A 12,069-nucleotide genomic window follows, 5' to 3' on the forward strand; every position below is an offset into this window, starting at 1 on the left:
ACCATTCTGAGCCTCTGTTCCCTCCTGCATGAAATGGGTCTAATATTTGTGCCTCCCTCATAGGGTCATTGTAAAGATGAAATAAGATGTGTAAATACAAGTGATAGATACTGCTACTAACGTCAGTGATAATAAGACTGTTTATAAAGGGTGGAATGTCGGGAAATGTGTTTCTGCTCAGTAAAACATTGCGAATGTCCCTACACATAATAGGTTCCATCTTGAGGGAGGGAGCTCTCTGTCACTAGAGGCATCCCAGTAAAAGTGAGAGGTCCCCTAACTAGGGATGTTGTCCAGGTACCGAAGCCTCAGACTGAGGCAGGCATGGTGATCTTGAAAGGTCTGTGTGGTCCATGATTGTGGGCAGGGAGGGGTGGGCTGGAAGGCAGTGCCTTGCAGCCAGCCCCTCCCTAGGCTGTGTGGCTCATTCCAGAACCTGCATCCCTCACATGAGGCACTGAGATCTGGTGGCCACATCGAGTCGTTGGACAGTGAGGGAGGGAATGCTGGCTTTTGAAGAATCCTCCTTGTGCAGTTGGTTAGCCGAGTCTCAGTGGGGGAGGGCTGTGGCGAGGTGGCCCAGGTTTGGGGGTGGCTGAGTGGAGTCTTCTGCCCCCTGGTCTGGAGAATTCTCCTCTGCTGCGTTGCTTCCAGAGGTGTGGTGGGCAGGGACAGCACAGCTGCAGTCCTCGGCGAGTCTGGCTGTGGACGACTTCGGTCTGGATGAAGCACAGGCCTTCTGACTTGTGCTGTGAGGGGCCCCTGCCTTGCTTGGTCCAGGGGGGCTGGAACAGGGCAGGAACAGCCCCCTGGGTATCAGACGGGTACAGAAAGAGGAAAGGGCTGGAGTGGTGGCCGAGCTGTAGTAGCTTTGGGGGGAATGCCCTGGGCTTCCTGTCTGACAGTCGTTGTGTGCCCTGGAAGACAAGCTTCCTTTTGGGGGGCTCTGCAGGGCTGCAGTGGCAGAGGCCCTTCAATTTGGCCATTACCTGTTGTCCAGGTTTGGGCTCAGCCTCTGCCCATGAGCCTGAATGCCTCCCCAGGCCTGCCCTGCCCTCATGCTCCCACGCTCTTGCCCGGGCCCCTGCCTGGTGCACCCTTTCCAGCCCAGGCGGGTTTCTCTTGCCACCCTAAGAATTTCTCCCTTCCAATGCAGTCATCGCCCTTCTGCGGGCCGTGGAGGTCTCACAGGAACTGGCAGTCCCAGAGTGACCGTGTGACTCTGGCTGGACCCACCACAGTCCTCCCTTGGGCTGTTGCAGGTGGGACTATGAAAGGACCATCTCCTTGTCTCTGGTGGCAGGGCAGAGATGTGCCTGCCAGAATAGACTGCATAGCACTGCTGGGAGAATGCAGCTGACAGGGTGCCCAGAGGAAGGGTGGGAGGGAGCTGAGGGCATTAGGTCCCTCACTCCCAGCGCCTGCCCCTGCCATGGTTTGTCATGGGGCCAATATACTCTCCTTTGGGCCAAGAAGGTTCAAGCTGAATTTCTGCCCCTTGCAGCCAGGAGTCTGGTGGATACCTGGCCCTCAGGCATACCCGCCCTAGTACCCAGCACGACACCCAGCCTCCCCCTGCTTCTCTGCGGGCCCCTCCTTCCTGGTGAAGAGCCACGCACAACCCAAGGCTGGGCCTCGTTCATCTGCTTCTCCCTGCCCTGGACACATAGTAGGTACAGATAAGAGGGAGAGTGCTTTGAATGAAAGGATATTTGCTCCAAACAAGCTGCGACGTTGACGTTTTAATAAGCAGACCAGAACTTTTGCAGACAATTGAGTGTCACCTGATAAAATGGTCACCTTGGGAAGCCCCAAACTTGACGCAGTAATGCTGCTATTTTTCCCTATAGCATTTTTGGCCTTCTGATTGAGGCGGTTTATGAGGCGCAGAAGGCAGCCCCCTTGGCTTTGATCCAAAATGGTGTTTGCCGTTTGATCCACACATCTGGCTGGAAGGGACGAGAAAGAGATTGGCAGCTGCTGGGAGGTTCGGTGGTGTGTGCTCCGTCGGACTTGCAAGGGAGTTCCCAAAGAGGCCATCTCCAAACAGGCTGAGGTGGGAAAATTGGTGGCAGTTAACTGCGTAAAGTAGTGGCTGCTTTAAAAACAGGCAGCTCCTGTTCAAACGGAGAAGGGGCAATGGGTTTATAAAAATGGTTCCTTCGTTCGCTGCCTTGTGTTCCCAGCTGCATTTCCAGTGTCTGGAGCAGTGCTGGGAGGTTGTAGGCATTCAGTAGACAGTTGCTGAATGAGTGAGGGAATTCGACAAACACATATTTATTTAGCAGTGCCTGCTCTGTCCCAAGCACCATGGTAGGTGGGCTGTTCTGATTTTATAGAGCTGATGTGTGCCGGGGGCCGGGGCCCTGCGCGGCTACTTGTATATTCACACACATCTGGTTGTGTGTTTCCTTGGCCCCTGTGATTATTGCCTTCACCGGGGGCTCATAACACATTTGCTGGGCTTGGCCAAGGTTGTAATTTTCTGTTTTTATTTCCAAGGTCAAAACACCCGATTTTTTTTAAGGGAATATTTTGATGCAGGCAAAAAATTAGATTGAAAACAGAGTGTGCACTCGTGTGCACTGTGCTGGCTCGTTGATGGTCAGCGAACATTAGCTGCTCTCCCTGGCATGAGTGCTCACATGCTTCAAATCTGAAATAATAGTGCTTTGTCCTGGAGCGGGGAACCAGCACCCTCCTTGGGCATCCTTTACCTTTACAGATAGGATTTGCTCTCCTGTCTGCAGGTAGGCAAAGGCAAATCCACGTGCCAGCGCTTCAGGGTGGGATGCGGTGTCCTGGGATGTGCGCGTGTATTCTTTGTGGCAGTGGCTTTCCTCCCCTCCCCCCTTTTAAGCACAGGAACCGTTTGTTTCAATGAAACGTTTTGTGGAACCCCATGAGTGCACAGCACAGTCAAGTGGATCTGATTTTCTGGAAATGGGCATGGGCCCCCTTGCTCAGCTTCCTGCCACCCTAAACTTCCCTGCTGGGATCCCAGGGCTGCCTGAGGCCCCCCGGAAAGAGCCTGCACCCATGTGGTCACACACATTTGCATTCACAACTGCTCACCTGTTCTGTGCCGTGTATTCATGCCTCTTCTCTCTCCCCTGGTTCAGGCGGGCCTCATCCGCACCGACAGCACTGACTTCTTCATAGAACCCCTGGAGTGGGGGCAGCAGGAGAAGGAGGCCAGCGGGAGGACGCATGTGGTGTACCGTCGGGAAGTTGTCCCGCGGGAGTGGGCAGAGCCTGGCGGGGACCTTCACAATGAAGGTAGGCACTGGGCAGGTCCCCGAGCTCTGCCTCTGTCCACACCTCTGGGGGGGGTCTTTGGGTAACTTCTGACCTTAACCTCTCAACTCCTGGCCTCTGCCTTCTTATCTGTAAAATGGGACCAGGCTGTGTAGATCTTCTGCACTAGCAGAGAAACCCCAGTGGGTTTAGGGGCTACTATAGCTAGCTGGAGTTGGGGGCCACAGAAGCTACTCAAGTCCCCTGAACTGTAGTCCTTGGGACTCCAGAGGTCTCTCCAGGGCTCAGGGTTGCTCTGCAAGGCTGTTTCTCTGCCAAGGCAGAAGGTGGAATGGCTGCAGTTAGCTCTTCCCCCTAAAAATCAACTCAACCCTGGGAGCCACAGGAAAGAAGTTCTTGGGGCACTTGTAGGGGACTGCCTGGTGTCAGGGCATCAGAGTCAGCTTGGTGTCCAACAGACGATTTTTTTTTAGAATTTTTTTTAATTTTAAAGATCGGCCCTGAGCTAACATCTGTTGCCAATCTTCTTCTCCTCCTTCCCCTCCCCGTCCCCCTCCTCCTCTCTCTCTCCCCCGCCCCAGAGCCCCCCAGTACATAGTTGTATATTGTACTTGTAGGCCTTTCTGGTTGTGCTGTATGGGACACCGCTTCAGCATGGCTTGATGAGCCATGCTAGGTCTGCATCTAGGATCTGAACTGGTGAAACCCTGGGCTGCCAAAACAGGCCGCGTGAACTTAATCACTCGGCCACGGGGCTGGCCCCTCAACCGATGATTTTTAAATCCTGCCTCCAACACTGTCTACCGTGTGACCTTAAGCAAGTTACTTACATCTCTGAGCCTCATCTACTCTGCAAAGTGGAGGTGGTCATTGTCTGCCTCTCAGGTTGAGTGCATTAGTGATAGTGTAGGTAAGAATCCCAGCACGGAGCTGGGCACGTAGTAGGTGCTTGCTGAGTGGCTGCTCTTACTACAGTATTGTTACTAGGGTAACTGCTGGTTAGGGTGAGAGCCCCTGAGAGCGGGGCGTCCCTGCCCCCCAGTGACCAGCACAGCCGCCTGCGCAGCAGCAATGCTCAGGACCCATGGTTGAGCCCATGAAGCAGCGGCTGCGATGTGTGCTGGTCCTGGGCCCGTGGCCAACTTCATAGTCCAACTTAGCTTTGTCGTGGAGCCCCTTTGGCCACAAGGACATGAGAAGGCCTGGGTGGAATCTGGCTGTGAGCGGACCGCGCCCTCCCGTCAGGGCCCCTGTGGGGCTGGGCATCGCGTGAAGGAATGCCTGGAAGCCAGTTGTCCCCACACACAATGCCTCTTTTGAAGCCCCAGCTGCTCCCCCAGAGTCGCTGTAAGAGAAGCCGCAGCCCCAGGAGCCAGCTGAGTGGTGGAGGGCTCTGCAGGCCTGGGGTGGGGTGGGGCTAGGCTGGGTTTTAGGGGCAGGGTGGGGACCAGTGGGAACCAGCGCCCACCTTAGGGATGATTGACCTCAGATGCGCAGCTGGCAGAGTCAGAGTTCAGCCCGGGAGGCTGTGTGACTCCCTTTCATCGCACTGCCTGCTGGAGTGCCTGTGAGCCTGTGGGCGATGCCATGCCGGGGCTCATCTGTGTCCTTCCTTAGAATAAACCTGTGACACTCACTCCTTCTGTTATTTTAAGACTAGCAGCGGGGCTGGGCCCAGTGTGTGGAGAAGGCTTTGTGGGTGCACCCATCTCCACTGAACATTCTTGAGAGGACGAAGGGTTTTCCCGCATGTCTGGGGGTGAGAAGAGCCTCAGAGGCCGGGCCAGCTGGTCAGAGCTACTTGGCCACCAGGAAGCCGGCTTCTGAGAAGGCTCCCTCAGCCTGGGCACCTTCCCCTCTCTGTCCTTCCCCGTCCTGCTGGGGGTCAGCGCAGTTCAGGTGTCCCCTCTCCTGGATCCCTCAGCCCCCTGGATTTCTCCTGGGACTGTTTCCTTCTCCCACACAGGCTGGGGGTCCTGGAGGACAGATGCCAAGTCTTAATGATCCTTGTGTCCCTTGCGTGAGCTCTGCTGCCCTGTGGAGTGCGTCTGGCTTTCCTGAGGAAGGAGAGGCAGCGTCAGAGGAGCCATCAGGCTAGTTTTCCAGCTGAGCCCGGGCCTCGTGAAGGGCCTCCTGCCACCTGGGCCCCACCGTGCAGGTGGCTGACAGGCACCCATGACATTGGGGGTGGGACTCTTCCCGTTGGCACTCAGGATGTGGTCCTGGCTGCTGCCTCCTGAAGAGAGCATGTGTATACCCACACACACTCACACACACTCGCCCACTCATACAACACAACCCCCCACACTCACACAAACACCTCACACAGTCACAGCTCACACACTCACACTCACACTCATTCACACATATTAATACCCACTCACCTCACACACACACACTCACTTACACACACTTGCCCACTCACATACACCTACACACACTCACCCACTCACATGCAATACACACACCCCACACTCACACCCCTAGACAGTCATACGTCTCACATGTTCACACACACTAATACCCACTCACACCCCCCGTAGCCACACAACTCACGCACACTTGCACTCATTCACACACAATAGCACAATACCCACTTGCACACCAACGGTCACACCCCTCACACATTAATACTCACCACCCGCACAGTCATACACCTCACACATTCATACTCACACTCATTCACATACACTACACCCCACATACACCTCATCCACACACAGTCACACACCTCACACATAGTCACACTCATTTACACACTCATACCTACTTATACTCCCTGCCACACTTGTACCCACTCACACACCCACACACAGTCACCTCACACATGCTTGCCCACTCACCTACACCCCCTACCCACTGACATCTCCTCACACTCATGCAAACACACACTCATACTTACACACATCCTTGATGGGCCCCCAAAAAGAGTTAAGCACGTCTGTCCTCAAGGGCTCTGTGAGAAATCTAGACTGTTTAGCATCTGGAGGTAGAAATTCCCTCGGCTAGACCTCCAGGTGTGAGCTGGCCCTTGCCCCAGCCCCTCAGAGACTCCCCTGTGGACCCTGCCTTGGCCTTGGAGGCTGTGCCCTGGACGCTCCCATGCTCCCAACACTGCCCTTTCCTTCCTCAGCCTGTGGTCCTGCTCTCTGTCACCCCCTTTCCACCCCAAGTCCCCCCTGAGGAGGGAACTGGAGGCCAGCAGGCCGTGTGCACCTGTGGGCGGAGTTCCAGCTCCTTGGCCAAGGGCCGGGGCTGCCAGACACTAGGGCAGCTCATCCCTTGAGGGACAGCCAGCCGGCTGGGCCTTAGGGCTGCTGCTGCTGCTGCTTTTTTAAAAAAATTGAGATAAAATCCACCATTTTAACCATTTTAAGGCATACAATTCAGTGTTTTAGGGTTTTTTTTTTTTAACCGTATTCACAATGTTGTGCATCTATCACCACTACTGAATTCCATAACATTTCCATCACTCCCATAAAACCCTATACCCGTCAATCAGCAGTCACTCCCGTTTCCCCTCCCCACGGCCCTGGCAACCACTGGGCTGCCTTCTATCTCTGTGGACTGCCTGTTCTGGACATCTCGTATGGATGGAATCGCACAACATGTGGCCTATTGTGACTGGCTTCTTTCACTCAGCATCTCAGGTTCATCCATGCTGTGGCACGTCCCAGGACTTCACTCCTTTGCACAGCAGGGGAATGTCCCATCGTGTGGGGAAACCACATGTTGTTTATCTGTTCATCTCTTGATGGATATTTGGGTTGCTTCCCTTTTTGGCTATTATGAATAGTGCTGCTATGAACATTCATGTACAAGTTTTTGTGTGAACATATGTTTTCAGTTCTTTCGAGTATATAGCTAGGAGTGGAATTGCTGGGTCCTATGGTAATACTATGTTTAATTTGGGGGGAATTGCCAGACTGTTTTTCAAAGCAGCTGCCCTGGTTTACATTCTCTTGGGGCTTCCTGGGTGGGCTCACTGAAAGCCTGCCAGCAGCCTGCTGCCCCCATCTCCCACTTTGAGGGTTACCTATGTGTGGCCTGAAGGATGAGAGACACATAGAAGAGGGTGTGGTTGGGACACCTCCGGGGTCTGTGGCTGACCTCGGCAGGCCCTCCCCAATCTCCTCACTGTTTTTGCTGACAGAGAACTCTGGGTGGGCCCTAATAGGGTGTGATAATGGGAGAGTGAGAGACTCGGGTTCACATTCTGGGCTTTTGCCTTTAACTTGCTGTGTGACCTGGGATGAGTCAGGTAACCTCTCTGAGCCTCTCTTTGACAGGCGTTGCAGGCGGAGCTGTGAGGGGTCAAGTCCCACATTTCACTCGCGGTGTGTAACCCTTCGGGCACTGCTCCCACGTTGGGAGTGACTGTCATTTCTTCTCCACGCTCCCTGGAGGGAGCCCTTGCCTCCTGGAGTTCTCCCTCCTCCCTCCCAGGAATTTGTCTCTGGGCAGCTGCACTCCCCGCTGGGCTCACTGCCAGAGCTCTGTGCAGTGTGACCTGCAGAGAGAGAGGCAGTGGCCCCAGGGGTGAGCAGTGGTGACACCGGCCTGAGCCCTGCTCGCCTGACCGTGCACTTGGAGGGCCGGCCGCCCTTCTCTGGTGTCTCCAATAGGCCAGTGGCCACACAGTTTTCCAACCCTTAACTCTAGTGCTTTCCTTGTTTGTACTAGAGGGCCGCTAACGGAAGGGAAATCAAAAGGAACAGAAGCACAGCGTCCCGTGCTTGCCCGTTGCCCTGTCCTCAGATTTCGCTCCTGCAGTACCCCTGTTGGCAGAGGCTTGGAGGCAGAACTTGGGTCTCTGCAAGGTGCTCGTTAATCTGTTACTGCACACAACTGGGGTTCTCTTGCCCAATGCACGTAAAAAAAAGCCAATTTTATGGCATCAGCTTAGGGGAAGAGAAATCAGCTTTATTTTGTGAGATCCAGCTATAAGGAGACAGGGCGTGTGCTCTCGGATCTGTCTCCCCGAGCCAGGGCTTGGGGCAGTTTATGGGATGTCGAGCAGGGCGGTCTGAAACGTGGAGATGGATGATTAGAGGTGAGGAGAAGTGAGGTCATTGATGATCTGTGCAAGCGTAGTCAAGCTGCCTGCCTCTTCATAGGATGCGTGCTCACAAAATGGCAGCGTTACCATGATCTGAGGGTGGAATTTTCAGCCCTTTGATGTCAAAAGGGTTCATTTATGGGCATTTACGCAGGCCCACTTGAGAGGTTGGTGGTCTCAACTGGCTGGAACTAGACAAGGGGTCGTTTCTCAGTTCCTAATTACTCTGTTGATAAGATGGGGACAGTTGAACTAGTCCTAGAGGGCCTGTGGTTACATTTCCACTCACTGCCACCTATGATTTTTACAGCAGGCCTGTGGGGCAAGAGATCCAGGATTATTCATCACCATGTCACAGGAGGGGAGATGGAGGCCTGGAGAAGCGAAGGGGCTTGGGCTAGGACACACTGTGGGACAGGACCAAGTGGGAAGTGGAACCCAGGCCACTTATCACTTCTCTGCTCCTCATTGCCTCAAAGACGTAGCCATTCCCTCGTGCCAGGAAAACGGTTTGTGCCCACGAACTATCTGGTATGGAACAAACCCTCGGGCTACGTTGGCTTACAGAGGCAGGAGAGGGGGCACATGCGACAGGGGGCAGAGGTGTGTTGGCGGGCGGCATGAGGGGGCCAGCCCCTCACGTGGGTCTGACCTCCATCTCTTCCCATCCTGGTTTCAGCCTTTGGCCTGGGCAGCCTTCCCAACCTGCTGGGCCTGGTGGGGGACCAGCTGGGTGACGGGGATCGGAAGCGGCGACATGCCAAGACGGGCAGCTACAGCATCGAAGTACTGCTGGCGGTGGACGACTCAGTGGTACGCTTCCATGGCAAGGAGCACGTGCAGAACTACGTCCTCACCCTCATGAACATCGTGAGTGTCTCCGAGTCCTGGGGCTTAGGGCTGGGCAGGGGGTGGAGTGGGAGCCACCGGTATTGGTCTGAATGGGTGGTTTCTCTCGGGCCTGGTGTTTTCTGCGTGGCCTTGGGGAAGTCACTGCTTGTTCCTTAGCCCAGCTGGACAGCGGGTTCTGTGGTGAAACAGGCCTGAGCTAGCCTGATGCCCACCCCAGGCCGCAGCCTGACCTCAGTGGTGCATACCTGTCTTGAGGTGGTCACAGGCCATCAGTGCCAGCCCCTGGCGAGCTGGGGCCCGCTGACAGTGGGTTCTGGGCTTGGACACGTTCAGAGCCTGGGGCAGGCGTGTCTCAGGGGTGCTCGCTTGCCTTAGAGTTGAAGGGGCTTCCCTGAGACCCATCATCTGGAGAAAATGTCCAATCCCAGGCTGGAGAGACTGGCCAATGAGCTATCAATCTGCTAGAGGGGATCCCAGGTCCCCACTGTGGGCCTTGTGTCTTCACAGAGACCAGACAGGCAGGGAAAAAGAGAGTCATGGGCAGACTTTGAGACTGGTGACGCTGAGCCCACTTCTGTCCCAAGTGAGTGCCTGGTACTCACTCAGCTGCTGCTGGTGACTCTCATGCAGAGATGCAGGGCTCTTGTCACATATGGCCAGTTCTTCTAGAAAGGTCAGAAATGCAGATTTTTTTAAAAAAAACTTGATATTATGGAAAATTTAAATCTAGATGTCTAAGTGAAGCTGTCAATTTTTAAATGTTAAAATAAAAAACCACAGTGAATGCTGAACAAAATGTATCTACACACCACATTTGGCCTGTGGGTTAGAAGTGGGCGCCTCGGAGCTAAAGAGGCACAGACCAGAAAGGAAGGAGGGGGAAAGTGTTGGAGGTGGGCCCTCTGCTGTTTCTCTTCTGGCAAGAGGCTTTTGTCAGAGGGGCCTGCAGCTATGGCTCTGGGAGGATGAAGACAAGTCGAGGTGCAAGAGGGACCTATGGTGGCAGTCATGCAGGCCACAGCCAGATGCTAGGGAGGGTGGGCAGAACCCCGGGCCCTCCCCTATGAAGCTGGGTAGAGGGGTGACATGTTGGGGTCAGGCCCAGCTCAGCTTGCTGGGGCTGTGTGGAGTCCAGCAGGAGGAGGCGAGCAGTGTGGGCAGGCAAATGCCACATCAACAGGGGATAACAGGACAGGGTCCTGAGTCCCTGCAGGTGACCCAGCTTGACAGCTCATCATAGACGTTCATCCAGACGTAAGAGCTGAGAAGGGTGATGCCTACACGTGGTGGGTCCCGAAGAATTTGAGTGGGGCCTCTTTAGAAGGCCAAGGGTCCACCTGCTGCATGGGCCTCCACTGGCTTAAGGTTCCTCTGACCTGTAAGGTAGCTGTGTTCTCATGCAGACCAAACGACTGCAGGTGGGCAGGCTGGGATAGCATCACCTTGCGCTCAATCTACCCTGGCAGTTCTTGAAGCCTGTGATTGACCTGCAGCCGACCACAGTACTGCACAGAGAGGAACACTAGTGGACTGGCCAGGAGCGTGGGCTTTGAAACCACACAGTCTGGCTGCGCCCCTTCCTATCTTTTTGACCTTGGAGCCAGGTTACTAACCTTCTCAAGTGTCCCTTTCTCCACTTTTAAAACAGCATTAACAATACTCACTGTGCATGGTTTAGGGGAGTGTTAAATGAGACACACAGTGTGTAGCCTGGTACCTCACATAGCATAAGCTCTCAGTAAGTGGTTGGTGAGAATCATGATATGACTTCCATGAGGTGAGTAGTAACACGTTTCTGGAAGCCGAACAGTCAATGAACAGAAGCATCAACCTCACAGTCATGACAATCTGCCTGGAAATACTTGTAGGATAATGAAATAGCCTGATGCTGCCGTGCCGTCTGGGGTCCAAAATCCGGCCACACAGCAAATGAGGTGGCTGCTAAGACAGCATGCAGCTCAGGCAAAGGACCTGCATTGCTTAGGACTCTGTAGGTTGCAAATGATGGGAAACCAACTCAAATTAGATTAAGAAAGACAGGGTAATTTATTGGCTTATGAGCCAGCTTGTGAGAGGAACAGGATGGAGGTGGTTTTAAATGTAATTGGTACTGGAGGCTTACATGGACTCTGTCTTTAGGTTCCTTACTTTCTCTGTGACATCCCACTTCTCTCTGACCAGCTTCTCTGCAGGACAGATTCTTGGCCTTTAGCAACGTGAGGCCAACTCCTACCCCCAGAGCTCCATGGCCAGAGACAAGAGAAGTTTTCCCTCCAGTTCCCAGGCAAAGTTCCGGGAACAGGACTCTGATTGGTCTAACTCTAGGTCACATGACCACCCTTTGGACCAATCACTGTGTGTTGGAGAAGGACATAGAGTTTCCCAAAGTAGGAGAGGGACTGGACACAGGCATGGCCACTGGAGAAGTTGTTCTGAGCTGGACAGACACCCTGACTGTGTCTGCTCCAGTGTTTAACTCTGAAAGCCTCTGTATTTTCATAATTTCATAATAGCATCTGCTCTTGGGTTTGTTGTGAAGGTTAAATATGTGTAAAGTATTTAGCACACGCCTGGCACATAGTGAGTACTCAAATAATGTGTTCTGCCCTTCTTGTAGCCGTATCGTTTGTCTTTGTGTGTGCCTATAGAGGTTCTTTGTCTAAGTCTCTGAGCGTGAGGTCCTTGAGGGTGAGGACTTTGTCTTGGGCTTGAACCCCAACAGCACACAGCACAGAGCCCAGCACCTGGTAGGTGATGAGTAAATATGGAGCTGGTGGTGTCTATGGGAGGAGCAGGGAGCCAGCATCTGCCCAGAGGGGAAAAGGGGAAGGCAGGCAGCAGGTTTCTATCCAACACCAGCCTTAAGGAAAGAGCAAGGCTAGAAATCAGCTCCACTTACA

At 54.0% G+C, this 12,069-nt stretch overlaps 1 protein-coding gene across 6 annotated transcripts in view; it reads left to right on the plus strand.

Annotated features, from left to right (window-relative positions):
• ADAMTS14 (ADAM metallopeptidase with thrombospondin type 1 motif 14) overlaps positions 1-12,069 on the plus strand; it is an 83,042-nt gene that overhangs the window by 23,037 nt on the left and 47,936 nt on the right. For all 6 annotated transcript variants that reach the window (XR_011437415.1, XR_011437416.1, XM_023644388.2 and 3 more), the window contains exons 3-4: positions 3,123-3,279; positions 8,997-9,187. Coding sequence is in view for 4 of the 6 variants with exons in the window: in XM_023644388.2 (XP_023500156.1) it covers positions 3,123-3,279; positions 8,997-9,187 (348 nt within the window). In the remaining 2 variants the exon portion in view is untranslated. The remainder of the gene's footprint in view (positions 1-3,122; positions 3,280-8,996; positions 9,188-12,069) is intronic.

This window comes from Equus caballus, chromosome 1, assembly GCF_041296265.1.
Source record: "Equus caballus isolate H_3958 breed thoroughbred chromosome 1, TB-T2T, whole genome shotgun sequence".
NCBI classification, from domain to species: Eukaryota; Metazoa; Chordata; class Mammalia; order Perissodactyla; family Equidae; genus Equus; species Equus caballus.